The following is a 22516-nucleotide window of genomic DNA, read 5'->3' as shown; positions in this document are numbered from 1 at the left end:
AGTCTCTAAAATTCCTATAAAGGATTCATAGAATGATTTGAGCTCCTCTCTTTCCTACCTGGCTACCCACAATTGTACCTTCCAAGGAATCAGGACACTATGTCTTCACTTGTTTAATCTGGGCATTTTTTTGCTGTGGTCTGAGGTCAGGTTTTTCCTCATAAATTGTCAGATTATTTATGAAGGGTACACTAGCATTTAGTCAAGACTAACATGCTGCCAGTTACCTATACCTTCTAGTAAACCACTGCTTTGTATTCCTAAATCATATATATTGTACTTGTAGTCTACATGCACAAAAATTCCTAAAGTGGTTTAGAGAGGGTGGATTACACCACTCTAGACAGGAAACGTGAATAAAGCAAGTATTTTAATTTCTAGAAGTGATCTCTAAATGAGCTAATCAACTACTAGAAAAAGTTTATATTGCAAGCTCAGAAATTAGTTTCTTCTGGTGAAGAATGTTTCTTTGCTTAGTACATTTGTGTATGCTGCATATGACTTTATATGTTTTACTGAATTACAGAACCTCTTAAGGAAACACAGGTATTCAATATAATTTAATTTGACTGGCATATTTAGACCAAGAAGCCCACAAAATACTGCTACAGGAATAGATTCAGTTTCAACTGATACATGATCATGATCCTAAAGGAAGAAACCCCAGTATTTTTAAGCAGCAGGAATGGAGGGGCAGAGTTGATGATGACAAAGAATTATTGAGAAAGAATTATTGAGAAATCATCTGCCTGTTTTCATCTCCCTGCTACTAGTAGTAGAGGGAAAAGCAGTAAGAAGCCAAAGTTGAGTCAACTTCTTCCAGCATAAACATAATTCATCTTTCCAGGACACAAAGTCTTTGTCAACAACCATCCCATTTCCTATGACCATGCATATTTCATTTTGAAGAGTGGAGGATGAGCAAAGCACAGCATTCTTTAAAGTTGGGAGATATTTAAGGATTGGGTATTGAAAACTATTTTAAAAGCTGACTTGGTTAAAGAAGGAGGAAAAAGAAACAGTGCAAGGAAATCCTGCTTGATCATATTGCACAGCAGAAAGAATGACAAGTTCATATGACACTGAAATTAGCTGACTACATACAGCCACTGTCTGTGGAGGCCAACAGGGACTTTGCTGTACTCCCTTGGAGAGCTCATCCATGATCCACAGACCCTGTTTTTATGGAGAGCAAAATTTCTCCCCCAGAGACCTTTGCAATCCTATGTTAATCTCTGGTTCACCATTGGCTCTTCCCTTTACTCTCCGCCCCTGTGCCTGCATCCGATTGGTCACTGTTTTCTCCCCACCCCTCACCTTCCCTATACCTACCCCAGTTTTTCCCAGTTGAGAGAGCTTATGTGCTGGCTCCGTTTGTGGGAGGACCTGGTCTAATAAAGGCTGATTTCTCTGTGGAATCATTAGCCAGAGCTCCAATCCTTTCTTCCCTGTGTTGCTTGGGAGAAGCTACTGCCAAGCTGGACACTGCTTGCCCAGCCAGGAAAGGGACATGCCTGTGCCTCTGAAAGCCATTCTTCTCGGGATGCTTCTTCAGGAAGGTCACAGCACTCCTGCCATCCTGGCCGCTCTGGCAACTGTCCACAGTTTTTTAAGACAGTATCAGACAACATGTACATTTACAGTGAGAAAGCAAATTATCATTCTTACTTATATAAGGGTATCAGGTTCTTCAGACAGGTAAGTCAGGTTTATTTAGAAACATAAAGAGGAAGACATTTTCAGCAGTTTGGCTCTCAAATAATTTGTCTAGTCAACTTTGAACGAAGAGATTGCCCCCCCAGTCTTGAATGCAAAATAGCTCCTCTAAGTGTCCTTCTACAAGATTATTTTTTCTGCTTAATAAAAAGAAATAAAAGCCAAACTCATTGCCTTTAGAAGTAAGAAGACTGTATCATAGTTACTTTGAAATAAACAGCATAAAAGACATTTAATGTTTATATTTCAAGCACTACTGAATTATTGTCCAGAATTAGTTCTACTGATTTCAACATTTTCCTTAAGCTATTTAGAAAAAATACAAGTATCTGATAAATTTGAAGAGAATGTGCTAACATAAAAGATTCCCACGTCCTTGGTCCATACTCCATAGTCAAATGATTTCATCTGCTGTTGCTTATTAGTGGAGTTAAGACATAGAAACAACCGTACCATAAAATCCTCAAATAACTGAGGGTTCATAAGAAATGTTATTACCAAAGACTGACAGTAACCACACGCAATACAAGTCACATAAAAAAGTAAAATTTCCAACAACAGAGTAGTATTTTCACAGTTTCTGAAGTACAGGATGATGTACAGACATCCGTATCTGACCAAAACACGTCCATTTATGGTGTCACTGAAGTTGTGACAGATGTCAAATATCCTCCTCTTGAGTCACCAGGGAATTCCTAGAACTGCTGGACAGCACATTAAAATTACTAAACTTGGCTAACAGAAAAAAACCTTGTTAGTACCTAACATTGAAGCCTTACACTTTATTTTAGAGGAATAGATTTTGCATAAAGCCAACTAACACACTGAAAATACTCCACAAGCTTGCTTTTTGTTCCCAGCTCTTTAACTGAGGTCAGTGAAGAGAGAGGGGCCCATTCTTTGGTATTTTTAAAGCTAATCTGTAGGTGAATGGTAATTCCTGTAATGAAAGATGTTTTCAGAATAGACTGTTTATGTCTTCAGCAGACTATGGTCTGCTTTCCTATCTGCCAAAATACTCTGGGCCTAGTATTACTTTTGCAGACATTCTATTTTCTTTCTGTTTTTCAGAACTCTTTTTTTACAGTCCGTCAATTCTTATGGCCATAATTTTTGAATTGCGATGCTGCCCCTAATCAGTAAAGTTAAGCATACTGTGAAAACTTAGCGGAATAAAGCAACTACCTCCAGATTCTTTACAACTTGTCCATAGCACATGGACAGATCCAGATCAAAGGCTGTAAATTACTAACTGTTCCAGTTTGATGCTTGCCAAACGCCAGGCACCCAAGAAAGCTGCTCATTCACCTACCACAACGTGGCTGGGCAGATAAGAGAAAAAAATTAACAAAGGCTTCATGAGTTAAGAACCTGGAGAAAACACTCCAAGCGTGAAACAGGCTTGGCTTTAAGGTACAAAGTGAATTTATTACTAACAAAATCAGGAGACAGTGGGAAGCAAGCCCTTAGGAATACCTTCCCATGACCCCTCCCTCCCACACACAGTGCAAGGGAGAGGGCATGGGGGTTTTGGTCAGTTCATCACCCAAGGATTTTCTTCTGCTGCTGTGGGAGAAGAGTCTTTTCCTTCCCCTACTACACTGAGGGGTCCCTCCCATGGGGGACAGTTCTCCATCAACTTCTCCAGTCTGGATACACTCTCATGAGAGCAGTCCTCCCAAAACTGCTGCACTATGAGTCACTCCCACAGGCACACAGTGGTCCCAAAACTGCTGCAGCATGGGTCACTGTTCCACAGGGTGCAGTCCTCCAAGGACAGGCTGCTCCAGCCTGGAAGCAGGGCCACTCTCTTCACTGGGTCTCCCACTGGATCACAGCCTCCTCCAGGCATCTGCCTGCTCCGGCACCTCCCATGGGCTGCAGGCAGATCTCTGCATTCCCTGTGGATCCCCATGCACTGCAGGGGCACAGCTGACTGCTTCGGCACCTCCCATGGGCTGCAGGCAGATCTCTGCATTCCCTGTGGATCCCCATGCACTGCAGGGGCACAGCTGACTGCTTCACCACAGTCTTCTTCACCATGGCCCACAGAAGAATCTGTGCTCTGGCACCTGGAGCACCTCTTCCCCCTCCTTCTCCACTGACCTTGGTGTCTGCATGTTGTTTCCAACTTTGTTTTGATTTTCTTCTTAATTCTGTCATCACAGAGGCGTTACCATCACCTCTAATGTGCCCAGCCTTGGCCAGCAGCATGTCCACCTTCAGAGCCATCAGGGATTGGCTCTGCTGGGTATGGTGGAAGCTTCCAGCAGCTTCTCATAGAAGACACCTCTGTGGCTCCCCCACTACTGAAAACTAGGTCATGCAAAACCAACACACTGATTTATATTTTCCTTTAGTGACAAGAATTGGGCATAATTTGTGCTCAAACTGGCATTAAAAGAAAACACATGTTTTCAATGTTTAGGTATCACATAAAACTTGAATTTAGCTAGAAAAAAATCCATGTTTGTTCAATGAAAGGTTTGATGTAATTTCTTAATACTAGTCTGCCAAGAACTTTTGACAATCTTGAACTAAGTTCCAATACAAATAGCATCTTTACATGACCCTGGCGGTAGAAGCTAAGAAAAAAACTGTGACCCCAGTTCAGCACAAACTACAGGTTGTAGAATCACCTAAATGGAATCTCAGGTTCATGGTTATATTGTTCTCAGGCTAAAAATCAGTTCAGCAAAGAACTTTTAAAAACATTTACCCTGACTTGCCACCAGGACAACAGGATTCTCTTGAACGAAGAAGACTTTTCAATGGGTTCTCCATGTAAGATTACTTGAGTGCAAAAATAAAATACACTGGCAGCTGACTGCACTTCATTCCCCAACCCCAACATCCCTCATCAGCATTTTCCTCCAGCTGAAAATCACACTGAAATATTTTCATACAGATACTTATTTAAAGAATCACAAAGTTTAAACCAAAATTGAATATTGTATCTTTCTGCAAATATTGCTCTCCAATTTTTTATTCCTCCTAATTTTTTTCTTCCTTTACAGCAGACTTGGTCCTTCCAACACTCATCCTCTCATAAAAAGTAGTAATCATGACTTTTCATCGAGTTATTTCAATACCATTCTACAGACTGGCTGGCTCCATTTTTTCATGACAGTTTGCAGTTCTATGCTAGAACAGCCATCATTTACCACCTTTCTCTGTGAATTGTTACAAAGAATGGGGACAGAACAGTTGTTTTACAGAAAATGTGACCATTGCAGAACTCCCTCTGTTGCCTGACCACAACTCTCAAGTCATACGATGGGAGACAAAGCAAAAAACACTCAGAGGTCCTTTAAACAATGCTAAGCCAGGTTTCCTTTAAATGTTTAGGTTACAAGTGACTCTTCAACTTCTCTTCACAGAAACGGGCAAGTTTTATCAGCTTACAGCTTTTCTTCCAACACTTACAGTTCACCTGCACTTACTGCAGCCAGATATCCAAAAGCACCCTCAATTTATGTGAAATTCAGAATGTATGCAAAGATCTTAAAAATGAGTTATATTGCCCAGAATATTTTGCTCTGAGTTATAAAATACATCCACTATTTATGATTTGCAATTTAAGTATACTGTCTTTCCAGCTCACTTCCAAGTACGCAATAAAGACTTCATTCTTTTTGCGTAATATATAGGAGTAAAATTACAGTCTACAAAAATAACTGTATTTCTCTAAGCAGATATTTAAGCAAATAGCTTTGCAAAGATACTCATGCAAGTATCTTTGACAGCCCCCTTTCTCACAATGAGAGATCCCTGTATTGCCCTGTCAGTTCTGATTCTCACTAACTTGGGTACTAAGACTCCAGTCCTGTAAGCTGACATTAGAAGTATTATTTCCCTGGATTTAGTGGAAAGACTGTACAAGACACAATGTTCAGCACTGTGTACTAAATAGCAAGCCATGAGAAGCCTGTAAGCTTACTCAGCTGTGCAAGATACTACAAAATGTCATCACCTTGCCCTTTTCCTTGGGGACCCAATGAAAATCCATCTTTGTAGCATACTGGACTGGTAAGGGAAAAAAAAATTCAATGAAAAAGCAACTTTACAGAAATCTATGACTGTTAGTGACTGCTTACCTCCTATAGCTTCTGCAAGCCTGGGAAAATTTTTGGATATAAGGCACCAAGTTTGTTCTAAAGCAAACTTTTCCGTAAGGGATAGCAGAAGTCTATTACGTCAGTCAAAGCTAAAAACATTCTAATAGATGCAACACAGGGCTCCATCCCCCTCTGAAGACATCTCTGTAAAAAACATGTATTTTCACTAAGTTGTGGGTGTAGCCACTGACCTTTAGTTCCACATGCAGATGCAAATGTTCCACACATCAAAGTTCACGAAACTGCAATGATATAAAGCTGATACAGAGACAACAATCAAAGTGCACGTCTCAAACTTTTATTAACTGCTGAAGAGCTGTTTAACAAATCCTTACATCATCATAACACAAGATTCAAACTTCTTAACTGACACGTTACAAAAAAATGAACAAAGTTTAGGTGAACCCTTACATAAAGCTCCTTCCCAAACTAGGTCTTCACAAGATTACTTTCTCACGCAACATTTCACTTACAGCACAACAGAGTACAAACTAGTTTGGTATGAAGTGGTTTAATCCCATGACTCAATTTCTCTTGCAGAACACTCCATCCTTACTTCTCCTGCATTCACACTGCCTCTGCCTCTGTAATTCTAGGAAACACAAGTCTTAGTTTAGAATTATTAATGCTTTCAATCATTTAATGGTAAGTCACCACAAAACAATTTTAGCTTTCTGCATACATCTATCACAAGATAATCTGAACACTCCAAGTTTTCATTATTAATCTCCTTTATACAAGGCTTTTTTGACCCTGGTGTGAAATTACCATAGTTTGATCAACCTCAGATTTTATCAAATGTGGGAATAACACTTCGCACAGTTCACATCCCAACTTCTTTTCTTACCAAACACAAATCAGTTCATAAAATTGTGAGGAAAAAAACTTCCTTCTCCACTATATACTTCAGAATGACTGTCTGTATTACTTCCCAAGAAAATTATTTTCCTTTGGAAAAAGAATAAAGCTCAGTTATCTCTAAGACTCCTCAAAATAATCGCATAAGAACTTCCAAAGATTCCTCTTTCAAACTCATCATTTGATTATCAAATGGAATTTTCTTAAAAAATTGAGCCAATTACAAATTAAAGAGTTTCTGTCAGACTGACAGGAGAAGGTCTCATAATAATTAAAATCTCACAATCTACAACTTAAGGAGTTGGTGCACTGTATGTATATGTGATATTAAGGGCAATATTCCCAATCCAAGCAGACAGATTTCACAAAAAAATCTATTCTATTATGGACAAAGAGTCACAGTCAGATTTGGTAACTCAGAGGTCATAAAGGACATGGACAGATTTCGACCTAGAAATGATGATTTCATGAAATGCTGGGAGACACAAAGGCTGAAGACTTGCATTTGGAAACCATCTAGTGAGATCCACCTCTGAAAGTAATTCAGTAAAAAAGCAAAAATAAAGTGTCCTTGAACTAGAATATACAAAAAAGATCTACTAGTCAAGAATTACTCTGCAAGAAAATGTATGTGTACACAAACATACACAACAGCTGTAATGTGAGGGTGCAAGTTTGAGAAGGAAGTGACATTTGTATAACAGACCTCAAGAAGGCCCCCTAGAAAAATTACTCAGATTTAGTAAGTGGACTAGCCAGCCACGTAAAAACACCCAACCACCCAATGCTTTCAGCAACTATGGTATGGGAAAAGATAATGAAAGGAAGGCCTGAGCTTGAACTGAAGCTTCAGACATTGTTTAGGCACTGAGAACAATTATTTCTACTATGGTCTCAAAGAAAGTACATTTGTTGTTGGAAGCAACTGAGATGTGATGAAGTTCTTATGGAATCAAGACATAAAGGAAAGTCTTTCAAACAGACATAAGCATAGAATTTAAATCCTAAAATTAGTAACAGTAAGACTAGAAGGCTTGTCCCCATCACCAACATTAAGGATGTTGACATGGACCAGACTAGGACATTTATGTAATTACAATTAGCTGAAGTTTTCAGTCAAATGAGTTGCTTGACTGGGTTATTCATAACACGCAGCAACTGTATTATCAGCAACTATTTGCTCCCATCCTCCATGTGAAGCAGAGAAATTTCTGAACTACAGCTTCTGTGTATGTTTGCATGAATGTTTTCTTCCAGAGGAATCCTGACTTTATAGTCAAGACTATGGCAGCTTGGTATGTAAGGGGCCACACTGTAAGAACCCAAGTCAAGCACTTGTCTGAAACTAGTTTCAGTAATACTGAATTCTTTGATGATGCACAACTAAGAAAAGGGATGCAATTACAGTCAGAACAGTTTCACTGGCATTACTCTGGTCACATTCCACTAAAGACAGTTCTAAATCAAGACAAAGTTCCAGCAGCCAAGACTTTCAGTTAATTTCCAGACCTACCTTCTGGGTATGAACTGGGAGTCGTCCTCCTTCAGACTCAAACGCAATTTCCATCAACCAAACAGGAACTTCCTGCTGAGCCTATGCAATTAGGAATATCCATTCAGAGACTTTGACTGCTTTACCAATTCAGATTAAGATTTCCATAACTGTACCAAAGTTGCTCAGTACATTAAGTGAAATCTTAACAGAAAAAGTTAAGCACCAAGATTTGAAACTTACATCTGAAAGCACTTTAATTAGAGGCTGTGCAAGATGACCATCTGAATTGTTATCAAAGAAGCCAACCGCTTTCCCTGTATTTCCGCAACGACCAGTTCGTCCAATTCGGTGTACATACTCTTCAATGGTGGAAGGAAGATCAAAATTAATAACATGCTGAACGCTTTCAATGTCTAGACCTCTTGCTGCCACTGAGGTTGCCACAAGAACTGGACATTTTCCAGAACGAAAATCCCGAAGAGCTATTTCTCTCTCTCTCTGTTCTCTATCTCTATAAAGAAAGCAAAGGTTAGAATGGATGTCTCTAAAATCTACATTATTATTTATGATACAATTTAAATGCCATGTTTCATGGGAAGAAGCTCTGGGGGGGGTGGGAAATTAATTCAAAACATAAAAGACCCAAACAACTCATATACCACCCAGTTTAGGTTTTCTGAATTTTTAACTGAGGAGCAGCAAGACAGAGCAACTGTTTGAACTTTAGTCTGTAGAGAAATTGAGGTTTTTTTAAAAGAACTGGAGATAATTATGCATCAACCTCACTGCCTCTCTATGAAAATGCACTTGCTTAATTGATTACAAGTGCTTTTCCTACAGCTTTGTAGCAGGGAGACAGAACAGCAAAGACAGAGTCTACACAGACTCCTGCACAGGCCATTTTTCAGATATAGTAAAAAAACTGTGGGCAGTCAACAGTACAGAACTTTTCTTCTGTTTATCATGACTGAGCTACAATGGTTCAGGATTTCACTTGTGTTCTTCACTGTCCAAATAAGAAAACAAATTAGAAAGCTAACTAGTGCTCTTTAGGATCTTAATATGGGATATTTAGTGAAGCCTGGTATAACCACTACTCCAGAGAAGAGTAACTATCCTAACTTCAACTCAAAAGGTAAAATTAATCAGAAACCAGTAACATTCATGACAGTTTAACAGCTTTCATTGAACCAGTTATTCTACGTATACTTCAATTCAGAGTATAATAATTCTACATGTATTCTAAATGTATTAAGAACCTCCTCCCACACAGGGGGGCAGCAACTTAGGCTCGCTAGGATGGGAAGGCCAGATCTTCTCAAAAGCTGTGTGGCTTTCACACACCTACAAATCCAACTGCCACAGGATATATGCACAAACATCCTGCATCATGCTAAGACCATTTTAGCCTTTCTTCAACCTTGATATTCTTGCCTCTATCAGAACACATGGCAAGCTAAACTATGCAGATACGGCCAAATGTGAGTTCTCAATAAAAGCTTCTTACAGAACACACGTGACTTTCACTTTAAAAATACTTACCCATGGATACTAGTAGCTGGTATGTTTTCTTGACAAAGAAAGCATGCAATGAAGTCTGCTTTTTTCTTTGTGTCCACAAAGACCAGAGTTCGTTCATTACCTATGTTGAACAGAAGTTTAAAGTCACTGCAGTTTGAAACATGATGCATTTTCACTGTTTAGTGTGGCACTTAGCTGTATTAGCATCTCATACAGGCACACATTTTGAACAGTTTTTGAAGTATGACTGTAATTTCTTGCCTATTCTAATTAAATTCAATCCATCAATTTCTGTATCAATACAGAAACTGAGTGAAGAAACATACATTGTTTTTCTACTCAATAAAAGGAGGAAACAAACACTGTTCCCTGTGACAGGATGCATTCCCCTTCTACAGCATGTGGCTCAAAGCAGCACATTATCCTGAGTGCTGAACAGCAAGATTCCACAGACTATTTTTTAATTCCAAACTCACATTCAGTCTTCAGCATTAAAACTTACATAAGATTTAAGACAAGATTTAATACATAAGACTTAAGACATACAGAACAAACACTGAAAAATCCCAGATACTACTAAAATACAGGCCCAAACATTCACACAATCTTAACAGATCTGTAATCTTGGGATAATACCCCCAAATGCTGAAATATTGTAACTGATCATATAAAGTAGAAACCCATCTAGGAAGGTTGTCTGCTAGTACTAATAGAGATTAATCATCAACAAATACTGAGCATTAGACAAGATTCAATGACATTTACAAGTCCCTTCCAACCCAGACTATCCTATAACTCTATGAAATGCCTACACAAATAAGCCTAAAAACCCACCACTCCCCAAGTTCTGCTTGAAGCTTCATCAACAGTCTTGTAAAGCATGCAACAAACAATAAAATCACACAGCCATGACCTTTTAAGCACAAGTTTAAAAACAAGAAATTTTGACCTCCCTGGTGAACAACTGGCAGTAAGCGAAGTTACCTATGCTGTGTAGAATTTCTATCAGTTTATCCCTCTTGAAATACTGAGAAACTTGAAGAATATTCTGCTGAACATCACTGCATGCTCCACCCACGTGTCCAACAACAACAAATAAAAAGTCAGTTTTCAAAAATTCACCAGCTAGCCTGGAAAAGAGACATAAAAGAGCAACATGAAACATATTATGCAATTATTTTTGCCTTAAAAGCATGTACTTTCATTTATGTTTAAACAACACTTAAATATTTTTATCCTCCGCTTTGTGAGGAACAATACAAGTAGTCTCATGTACGTTTTTTTAAAAACCAGAAGAGCCTGCGATTTGGGTCCAGCACACAAACCACATCCTGGGCTGCATGAAGTGTGACCAGCAGGTCAAGGGACTCCTGCCTCTCTAAGACCTCAGACGGAGTATAGCATTCAGCTGTGGCATCCTCAGCCAGAAGACAGACATGTTGATTAAGATCCAGAGGGGCCACAATGACAATCAGAGGGCTGGAACTCCTCTCCTCTGAAGACAAGCTGAGAGAGTTGAGGAGTGGGGATTATTAAGCCTGGAATAACTTTTTTGCAGCCTTCCAGTACCTAAAGGGGCCTTACAAAAAAGACTGAAACCTTTCACACAGGCTGAGAGGGCAGGACAAGTACAGGCTGGACAGAGATTGGATCCAGACCAGACCTGGAGGGAAAGACATGGTGGTGCTGGTGGATGAGAGGCTGGACATAACCCAGCAAGGTGCACTTGCAGCCCAGAAAATCTACTGTGCCCTGGACTGCATCCAAAGCAGTGTTGCCGGCAAGGCAAGGGAGGGGATGCTGCTCTTCTACTCTGATATTGTGAGACCCCACCTGCGTTCAGCTCTGGGGTCCTCAGTATAACAAAGATGTGGACCTGCTGGAATGAGTTCATGGAAGCCACTAACCTTATAAAAGAGCAGGAGTACCTCTGCTATGAAGACAGACTGACAAGAGGTGGGGTTGTTCTAAGGGAAGACAAGACTTCAGGGAGACCCTGGAGTAGCCTTCCAGGGTGAACAGCTGCTCGATACTCAGCTGCCAGCTGAGATTACACCGCAGCCCTTCAGTGGCAGATGTAAAACCCCAAATGCTAAACTGAAGCTCTCCAGTCAACTAGAAAAACACATGGTTTTCTCAATTCACTTGTACAGAAAGTGTCAACTATCAGATCAAAGGTCTATGTAACAGTAGAAACAAGTCCAGGCGTAAAACCAAACATTACACTAAAACTAAATCTGATTATACTCACTGAACTGAAGTGCAGGACAATCTGAACCCAACAGGTCCAAAGAAAGCATCTTTGTGTCCAATACTACCAAGACAATATACTGTTTAAAGCTCTCCTGGCAGCCGAGTATGAGGAAATCATTTCCTCACTTCAGCAGCAGAAAAGCATTAAATCCAGGAATGAACTGACTCCAAAAAAGAAAGGTTTTCACACACTAAAATGTGAACAGTACATTTAGTCATTTCAATTTCAGATGGTTACAAGAACAACAAAAAAAAAGCTGAAACAAAAAAAACCTCCCCGCACACACACACAAAAAAACCCAACCAAAAAAACCCCAAACAAACACCCAAAAACTTAACAGGTAAACACATGGAATGAACACAAACTATACTTGTGTATGGTATCACCTGAATGCCTGATGTGCCAGCTGAGCAAACAAGAGCATTTTCAGTTCACTAGAAGGTTATTTTTCCATACAAAGAATCCTATGAAAAACATCTTGACAAAGAACCATAGCCACAACAGGCAAGTCCTGCTTTAAGAAAGGTGATATATTTCCGCATAAGTAGTCAGCCCTACCTGACTGAATGGGAGAATGCAGCCCATTCCCCTCTTTCATTCAGGACAGTGAATGACTAAAAAGTATTTTCTCCCTGCCTCAAAAAAGGTATTTCAGATTTTCTGGGACCAAAGGATGTTGTCAGGATTTGACTCACTGAATTACCAACACTCTAACAGTATCCCTACCACATAAATCATCAAAATTATTTGCACTGCTCCAACTGAAGTTTAGAGACTATTCTGATTTAACAGTGAGTATTTAGATGCTGGTGTCTCAAAAAGCAGAAGAAATACTAAAAAGTTTCCATCTGCCTGCAGGGAATTAGTTGTTTTGTTCTGTTATTAAGCAACTATACTTACCATCTGTGAAAGACTTGTTCCCTTAAGTGAGAGGAACTTCAGAAGTATTGAGTAGTAAATATATAAGATACATCATCAGCCTATCTGTAGAAGCTTTAAAACTACTGATAAAAAATACCAATTATCCATATAAGTAAGAACAGTTTATCATAAATGCTGGTAAGTGGAGCAGTAATAATTGGTATGTCTCATTAGCCAAAGACTGTGTTAATAGCAGTATCATTGGTTTAGAGCTTGCACAATGTGGTGGGGGAGGAACAAGAAACCAATAGAGCGAACACGAGGACTTCTGCAGCAGCACAGTTTAAAAGCCTTCAGACTACTTTCTAAATTGCTTAGGAGTCCCCACCTAAATTAAGCAGTTAATGTTTTAGAGTCCCTGCTTATATTAAGCAATGAATATTACTATTACAGCTTTTGGTATTTTCAAGCTTTTAAAAATAAGTGATTTTAACTCTTCAGATATTTAGTTCAATACAAGTACATCTTCAGATATATTTCTATTTTTTCTACTCACCTCTGTACTTCCTCAGGAAAAGTGGCACTAAACATTAGTGTTTGGCGTTTGTCTTTCTGTGGCATGTCTGGGAAAGACACCAGCTTCTTCATATCTGCACCAAAACCCATATCAAGCATGCGGTCTGCTTCATCTAGTACCAAGTATTTCACATTATGCAAACCAATCTGCAAGTAATTCAGTCAAAGAAAAACACTATTGGTTCTCTGACAGTATACACTTAGAGAATACCCTAACCACCAAAATCCACCTTTTACTTATTTCTCTCAAGTTAATAGAAAGTGAAAGTACTATGATTTGTTTACATTTCAGTCTCTACTTAGCCTTTTAATCTGCACAAATTCACACACCACAGTGCTTCAGAACTTGGTCCAGCAATGTAAACACAGCATGGAAGCCAATTATAATTCAGGCCATCTATTTTGGACTTATGCCTCGAGTTTTAGAAATATTGTCTCATAACCCTCAAAGATTCTCAAAAAACCTTTTTTTCACTGCAAAAAATTATGTTAGAATGCATTACTAAGAATATTAGAACGTCACTGTTGCTGACCAAAACTATCACTTTTGACTAAAAGCCTGACAACTGAAGAAAACTGATCTCCAACTTACTACCAAGTGTTTTTCCAAACTTAAGTTTGTTCAGTGAACATCACTGAGTCACCACTCTAACATATAAAAAATTCAGTATGAATTTAGAATGACAGGGGAAAATAAGAATCCAAATATAGTACTATATAACCTGGAGTTTTTTGTGTTTTATATTATTTTATTAAAATGTGGATACTATCAATATCCAACTGTGATGGACAAAGACTGTCTAACCATTTGAAGTCAGAAATCGTATGCTTATGCAGCGCCGTGCTAATGCAGGAGTAGCCCCCTTAATACGCACTGCGCCAATTACAGGCCTTTTATTAACAAAAGCATTGAAACAAATACATATTCATAATCCAGTCACCACCCACCCTCTGCTTCATATGTTAATCAGCAAAAAACAATTAAGCATGTGTAGTCTGTTCTTTGAAATGGGTCAATAGTCTTTTTATGGGGAGGGGTCATAGAAGGGAGGAAGGAATACAGCTCTTCCTCGTTCTGACCTTTCTACCTTTTCAATGCAAAGTGACAAATGAACCTGTCTTGCACTCTCAGTTTCCTGTCTTCAATGAGTTTCCAATATGTAACTGTCCTGTGTTCTTGAAGTCTCTTAGCAGAGAGATAATAATGAGAAACAGAGAGCTTATAACAGAGATTCTCTGTTTCTCATTATAAGCTCAACTGAGCAAACATAAGGTTGACAGGCAAGTCACATATGACATTCAAATCCAGGACAGCTAACTATTAACTCCTAATCTTAGCAAGGCCCATCTATTTATTTTTAATTAGCTTCAGTGAAGCTTATCCTTAGTTAAAATCTTCACTAAAATTCTAAATTCTTCAAAGTTTGTGTCTCAGGATCAGCATGAAAATATAGTGCCAGACAGATAAAAAAGCCACTGCAGCAAAACAAACAGGACACCAAATGAAGATCCAGTATAGAATATGCCAGAAGAACAACGTGAAGGTGTTCCAGGAATTTAAGCTATAAAATTTTATTGCCATGACCACTGCAGCCACTTTAATTTAGACAGATATCATCCAGCTGTCTCTGAAAGGAAGTCAAGAGATCTAGACTCAGGCTGCTCCTTCAAAAACCTCATGGAATTCAGACAGTCCAAGAAAACCTCACTTGTATTTCAGTGCTGTAAACCAATATCTGCTTCTACTAATTTTAAAGAATGAAAAATAGTATTTTATCTTTTAGGTAAGAGTATTTAGGGAATTCAGATGAAGTGTTAAGATCTTACCTTTCCTCTTCCAATGATGTCTAGAAGCCTTCCTGGAGTGGCACACAGTATATTACAGCCTTGCTTTACTTGACGAATCGAATAGTCTGTTTGTGTACCTCCATAGATCACAACAGGCCTTATGCAAGTCCTATGATATAGAAAAAGGTTTGGATTAATTGTGTAAGTATGTAAATGGTATTGTTTCATTAAAGTTCATAAAAAATAATCAGATCTACTGCAAATCAGTGTAAGAGTGGTTTAACTCCTTCACCATATAGCTTGGTCCAAAAACAGTGCTCAAAACCAGAAACTCACTCAAAATAAGCTCAAAGCTCCCCCTCACACTATAAAACAGGGGCTGCCCAAGTGGCTTGCTAGGAACAAACACAATTTCACATACATTCTTCCATCTCTTCAACTGAGACCTACTAACTTGAACAAGTCAAAACAGTGCTAAGACTTTGTCCCCTTTTATAAAGCATGCTCAGAAAAGGTAGATGCATCACTACATATGCCTCTAGAACTTCAGAAGTAATTTTTGCAGACATTAAAAGGGCAAAATAATATATACATAAATGGCATCTTTATAAAACAGCTAATCACACTGGCCATACAGTGTGTGACTCAAGGATTAGACAGGAAATACACTCAAAGACTACTCAGTGTTCTTCCCACCAAGCTTTTTGGTTATATATGCCAACCATACATCAGATACTCTGCTGTAGAAAACCACTTTTCTAAGAACTACCCTATGAAGCTCTGAATCATGGTTACAAGCTCATCTTTATAACACCTTCTGCTAAGGTTTTTACATACATGCAATGAGTATTTTCACACCCAAATTCAAACGGTCTTTTACTGAAGATACTAATTCCACTTCATATGCAACAATGGTGATCAGACAAACCTGGTGATTTTTTACCAAAGCTAATCTAAACTTTTCAGAAAGTTCTAGTGAAGAACAGAATTTCCCTCTGGAATCATACAATTTCAGTATTTATCCACTATTAGTAGACATACATATTTCATATTCACATTTGTGAATTAAATCAAGGAGCCTAAGATGATAAATCTCAACTGATCAATATGCATGCACTCTTCTTTAGACACTACAGGTTCATATCCTGATATTGTTTAACTCATTCTCATTTTTTCCTACAGGCCAGCTGTAAGAGAAACTTTTTAGATTCTGATGTTGTTTTATGGTGAAATCATCTGTACCTAGTTTAAAATAGCATAATGAACAGAATCAGTTACAAAGTTGTAGCTTCTTAATAACACATTTATTAAGTGGATATGCAAACATGATCATTCTTCCTGAAGGCAGAAAGCCTCCAAGTGTAAGTTTGCTTGAACAAAGGCAAGTATGATTTATCTCATCAGATTCTGCAGTGATGATGTTCTGCATTTCACCTCCAAACAGTAACAAACTGCTACATACAATAGGTTTACTTCTCTTCCCCCGTACACTGGTAAAACCTATTACTTAGTAAAAAGATTAATGACAAATCTAGTACAAATGTACTCTCACACAACACTTAATGAGAAGTTTAGATATCTAGTTCTGTCTTGAGAGCTCAAAGTTTCCCTGAGCTGTGACACATCTGTCTCAGACCAGAAACACAGGTTAGTAAGAATAATTAGAAACCCTCACTGGAAGCTAACTAAAACCGGTAACACCCACCTCCATTTTACCAATATGAAAGTAAAGCAAATATAAATTACATAAGACAAGCTAGAAAGTTTCTTCATATTTAAATATATCTAGTGCAGGTATCTCAGTGTGCAACTGCAGTGGAAGCTGCTGACTGATCTCTGGATGGCAAGAAATAGCTGGAGCCCAGGCAAGGGACCATGAACTGGTGCTGACCCATTGCTTAACAAAGGGCACAAGGATCTGCATCACTAACCATGTTACCTGACACTCAGACTCTGTAGGAGCAAATAACTCAGTAAAAAGACCTCAAAGTATTAGGTACATAAACTGTGAGCATATAAAAGTCAGTGATTCCGCTGTTCAGGGATCCCTTCAGGAGACATGCTGCTTGAGCTGTTGCATGCTTCTTCAAAGCAATGAAATTATTTCAAGAAATCAGGTCTGAGATTCTGCTATGGGAAACCTGCAGTCAAGTCAGTGAGGCAGCCTCATCTGACTCTGAGTGGTATGTATATGAAGTCAAACAGAGCAGCCAACAGCTCACTAGAGCCACCTGCTGCAAAGGGACTTGGATCCCAGCAGTTTAAGTCCCTGGTGGTGTCAAACTGACTGCACGAGTGACTCCTGGACAGTGAGAAATTCTTCCAGACAGGAAAATTTTCGTAACACATGTTTTAAGAAATCTCACTTTTCTCACCAGTGATAAGCTGAATACTCATCTCTGCTTCGAAGTGAACTAAGCTTTCCATTCACACACTCCAGCATCAGAAAGATTAGGCACTTAAATCCCTTGTCATATAGTAAGAAGCCTGCTAACCAGTGCTATAATCTGAACTCATAATCTCAAGTGTTTGCAATTTAATTGGCACAAAAATACTTGCAAGTATTTATGAAAAAAAAAAAACAAAGCACTGCTGATTCAAGCAAAGTAATCATCAATACCAGGAAATAGTGAAAGAGCTTACCCATACACAAATTTTCTTGCTTCTAGGAAGATCTGATTTACCAGTTCTCTAGTTGGGGCAGTAATAATACATTCCGGTTCTTGCTGCTCTTTAAAGCTACTGGCAGTTACACCATCCCTCATCATTTGGGCCACAACTGGTACAAGAAAGGCTGCCTGGGGGAAAAAAACACAGCAGTATTTGGGTTGTTTAATCTTAAAAGCTTTCATCAATCACATTAAAATCTGCATATCAATCTTAAAGCTTGAATAACAGAGCACACAATGATCAAGGATATCAGACCACAAAAGGATTGATCTGAATGCACAACAGAACATTTAAGCTTATTTATCCTTGTTAATTACAATGGAAGTATGTCTGGATCTTAACATTCTAGTAACATAGGAACACAATCATGCAGTGGCTAATTCTCCATACAGTTCCATACACTGATGACATACCCTGGTAATAAAGTAACCCAAGAATAAAACCAGCCTTAATGTGTACTCAAAAGCTATAGGTTATCATCAGTAGGTCTGTAAAGTAATTACGTACTAACATTCTCCAGGCTGCTAGAATTTCAGGTCAGTTTGCAACACAGCTGCTCCACACCAGCACACTTACTTCCACGTAAGACTAGATACCCACAAACTTCCATCTGTACAACAGTCCCAAAAGCATTCAGACTATTTAGAGCACAGGCTTTGAATATTTTCCCTTCTGCAAACAGAAGAGGTCTTTCAAAATAAGTAACTAGAAAGCCACATTAAAGCAGAACTAGGATTTCACACAAAACTGAACAGCAAAAGGCTACATTTCATAACCAAACATTCCCATTCACCAGCTATCAGTGGTTAGGTTTGGGTACATTAGACAGTTTAAAAAAGTTGAAACAATTTTCAACTTAGTATGAACTCTCAACACTGTTCCATGCAAAGCTAATCACCTAAAACCAAGACTGGCGCAGATCAGACTTCATCAAACCAAGTACAACAGACCTGCACAAACAACACAGTTACACTCTGGCATAAGTTTGATAAGAAAAAACAAAACCAAAACACACACAAAACTCATACACACAGCATAGAAAAATAAAGAAACAAACAGAAAAAACAAAAACAAACCAAAAACAACCCACCAAAAATAACCACCAACCAACAAAACCAAATACCCAAATAAAAAAAACCCACTAAGTAAGACAAAACCCCACACAACACAGAAGTCCCTACTTTCAACTCCTGAGGTCCTTTAATCAACAGTTTCTAAGACTACCTGCCTATACTTCTTAATCCACAGCTGTATCTCCAAAGGCTGGCCTGCTGTAACAAAACACTAAAGCCCAAAATGTGACAACCCTGTTATCATTTGTATCTGTACCACACAGGTGCCACTGCAGCGCAAGTGAAACTACTGAACAAGCCGTTAAGGATGCTGACATGTGGAAGAGTGAGGTATCTCCCTGACAGCTCACAGTCACACACTTTCAGTAGAACAAATACTGCTCAAAATGCTTACAGTTTTTCCTGATCCTGTCTGGGCACATGCCATTAAATCCCGTCCTGCCAGTATAATAGGAATGCTGTACTTCTGTACTGGAGTAGGTTTAGAGTATCCAGCTTTAGCAATGTTCACAGTTAAAGTATGACACATGTTAGTGTCTGCAAAACTCTGTAAGAGAAAAAAATTATTAACAGTTATTACACAATCACAGATGATAAAAGTTTAAAAACTTTTATCATCTGTGATATTAAAACATTAAAAATGTTTACTGTAGGATACAGACATCCAAATACTAAAGAGTATTAATTTTAGAGGCAGTCTCACCAGTCATTTAGGTTGTCAAGGCTCCTAAAGGTGAAAGCCCCAAGGGTCTCTAAAATAAGCTCATGCCATTCAAATAACATTGTCTGCAGGACAGTGAATGCTTTGAATGCTTTCAGCTGATCTTACTAGTCTTAAGACAAAACTGCTTGGAAGCCATATACCTGGACTCAAGCAAGTAAATTAACATAGCATGCTATGAAAAAAAACTGGAACTCTTTAGCTTCATTTCACAAGGGAGTTATACGTGGTCTCTGTGCAAAAATCAGTAAGGGTAGCTGAAACAACATTTCTAGCCAGGACCAGAAAGCAACACAGGTGACAAAAAGCAGATTAACTTCAGTGAGAACACCTTTCACAAGATGGATGGGGAGAACACCTCTGGATCTACTCTTCCAACACAGGTTCTACTAACCCTGCTGCACTTCTCATTATTTGCCCTAAAAAGAGCTTTTTTCTTTTCAAAACACTGGCCACCCATTATAGATAAAAACTAAGTTATTATGCTAAACAATGAATTGCAACCACAGAGAACAGGGCTTTTTAAAACACTCCTGTGTCCAAATACTACCCCAACAAGTCTTCATTTACATTTTTAAGATCCCCCCAGTAACTGACTTCAGTAAGGTAACTATAGCAGCCTGCCCAGAAACTGTTCCCAAAGACCTCTTTCTTTCAATATCTGAAATGGTATTCTTCCACAATTTAATGACTGTTCTTTCTATATATACAGTATTACTTTCTCTGGACTATTTATGTAGTTTGTTAGTTATTCTGAATTCAAATTTTTATCATTCAAACAGGGAGCACCTCCTTCCAACATCTATCTGCAAGACTCAGTATTTTTTATTAGTATTTTCATTCGCTGCAAATATTGAACCCACCACACATTCTTGTAAATCACGCTTCACCATGAACTGTGAGAATAACCAGGTCACTAACCATTAACGCTGGTGGAGGGTCCAGTCCTGACACTTCAACAACATTTTCATCATATTTGTCAAAATTCATTCCTGTCTGATAACGTGCAAAGATGGCTTGTTCATCATCAGGTGGAGGAGGGGGTACGTAAGTCACCTTTGGACCTTAAGAATACAACCACTTAAGTTCATAAACAGTATAAAGAGAAGTTAAAATAAAATTTTAAGTATGAAGCTACTGAAGTCAAGTTCAGTGAGCTGTCAACTGGATTCCCCTCCTTTTTTTCAGGAAGGCAAAAAATTCCATACACTCATTCTTAATTTATGAAATTTAATTCTTAATTTTATGAAACTTAATTTTATACTATGAGACCTACAATTTACCTCTAAATGAAGTCAGACTCAAAGCATTCATGTCCACATCCGCTCAAGGACCCCACTTTCCAGAGGTACTTTCAAAAACTAAATTAGGCTCTTCTTTATCATCTGGACAGAAACATGCTTTTATGGCACAAGGAAGGACATGCTTCCCTTGCAACGAATTATTCTTTCTTTAGAATTCTCTTTCTTCATTAAATTCCATACAGATAGATGCAATTGTTGCATACCAAAATCCAGACTGGTTTTTAAGATGCTAATACCTTACACTATAGTCATGAAAAAGGAATTACTATTCTGTGTGAAAGATGCAGTTATGTCCACTACAAGGACTAACACATTGCCTCTGTAAAGAATTCCTAAAAATCACTATTTGAACTAAAAATTTGAAAAAGCTGAGTTGAACTGAGTCAAAGAGAGACAAATCAATTTTTCTTCAGATATTAAGCATCACTTCTGAACATGTATACTAATCACTGAATCACAGAATGGTTTGAGTTGGAAGGAACCTTAAAGATGATCCATTTCCAACCCCGATGCCACAGGATGGACATTGTCCACTAGACCATGCTGCTCAAAGCCCAACTGGATGTGGCCTTGAACACTTCAAGGGATGAGATATCCACAAGCTCTCCAGTCAACCTGTTCCAGTGCTTCACTGCAAGTCACTCTCTGAATAAAGAGCCATTTAGTCATGTTTTCTATGATGAGAAGCTTTTTAACGATTATCACACAAAATGTTTTATGTGGCAATCGCAGTGGTTTAATCCCACTGCTAATATGAATTATAGTACTCCTGTGAGTAACATATTACTATGCTTTAAGTAGGACAACATACGTAGCCAGGTACAGAACGCATCAGTGGCAAAAGAATACCGCAGAACTATGGGGAGAAAATCCCTAGCAGATAACAAAAAACCCTCAACACTAAAATAAAGTTAAATCAGGAATAAGTGGCCTGTCAGAGCTATACACCTTACTTGTCAGCACTGAAAATAAAATATTTCCCTGTACAGAAGGGTGACAGTCTAGATCAACTCTTTCAAAACTTAGAAGTTCTTTAAGGCTTCCTTTCGAATCTGGGGTTAGCACCTCTACTTCACTGTGCATTAACTCGACCAACATCACCAAGACAATGAAAAAATACTACATAACACAACAGTTTTGAAAATCCAGTAAATAAAATTCAAATATATTGCAGTCTTTTACAGGCATACAATATACCTAGCATTTGCAGAAGGTTCTTAATAGGGAGAAAAATTAGTGACAGTATTTGTCAGAATTAAAAAGGAACTGCTTTGTCGTTAATCATCAATGAGGAAATTCGTACAGTTCACCACTAAAACATCTCACCTGCACCATCTGTGACTGTTCCTCTTTCTCTAGAACTGGGAGTTCCAGACTGAGGTATGTCCCCCTGCCCACCTTTTGTACCTGTAAGTACCAGACATGTAGCAGATACAGCGTAAAAAATTAGTACTGTGAAATACTACAACTAAAGCCAGCTATTAACTCCAATAAATCGGCAGAGCAACAGTCCCAACAACTTCTTCATTAGATTCAACCTATCCTGTACTACATCCAGTAA

General features: G+C 38.5%; 1 protein-coding gene across 1 annotated transcript in view; it reads right to left on the bottom strand.

Annotated features, from left to right (window-relative positions):
- Window positions 1–6110: 6110 nt before the first annotated feature.
- The window catches only part of DDX4 (DEAD-box helicase 4), a 25107-nt gene continuing 8701 nt past the window's right edge, over window positions 6111–22516 (bottom strand). Inside the window, exons 7-17 of the mRNA XM_033511322.1 lie at window positions 22282–22362; window positions 20573–20715; window positions 19325–19477; window positions 17831–17985; window positions 15227–15356; window positions 13380–13546; window positions 10693–10838; window positions 9730–9829; window positions 8428–8698; window positions 8206–8286; window positions 6111–6426 (exon numbers count right to left, since the gene is read on the bottom strand). Of these exons, the coding sequence (XP_033367213.1) occupies window positions 6346–6426; window positions 8206–8286; window positions 8428–8698; window positions 9730–9829; window positions 10693–10838; window positions 13380–13546; window positions 15227–15356; window positions 17831–17985; window positions 19325–19477; window positions 20573–20715; window positions 22282–22362 (1508 nt within the window). The 3' untranslated portion in view covers window positions 6111–6345. The remainder of the gene's footprint in view (window positions 6427–8205; window positions 8287–8427; window positions 8699–9729; window positions 9830–10692; window positions 10839–13379; window positions 13547–15226; window positions 15357–17830; window positions 17986–19324; window positions 19478–20572; window positions 20716–22281; window positions 22363–22516) is intronic.

The sequence above is a fragment of the Parus major genome, chromosome Z (genome assembly GCF_001522545.3).
Source record: "Parus major isolate Abel chromosome Z, Parus_major1.1, whole genome shotgun sequence".
Classification (NCBI taxonomy): Eukaryota; Metazoa; Chordata; class Aves; order Passeriformes; family Paridae; genus Parus; species Parus major.
Note: the sequence above shows the minus strand (reverse complement) of the source record. Positions and strands in the feature narration are given on the sequence as shown.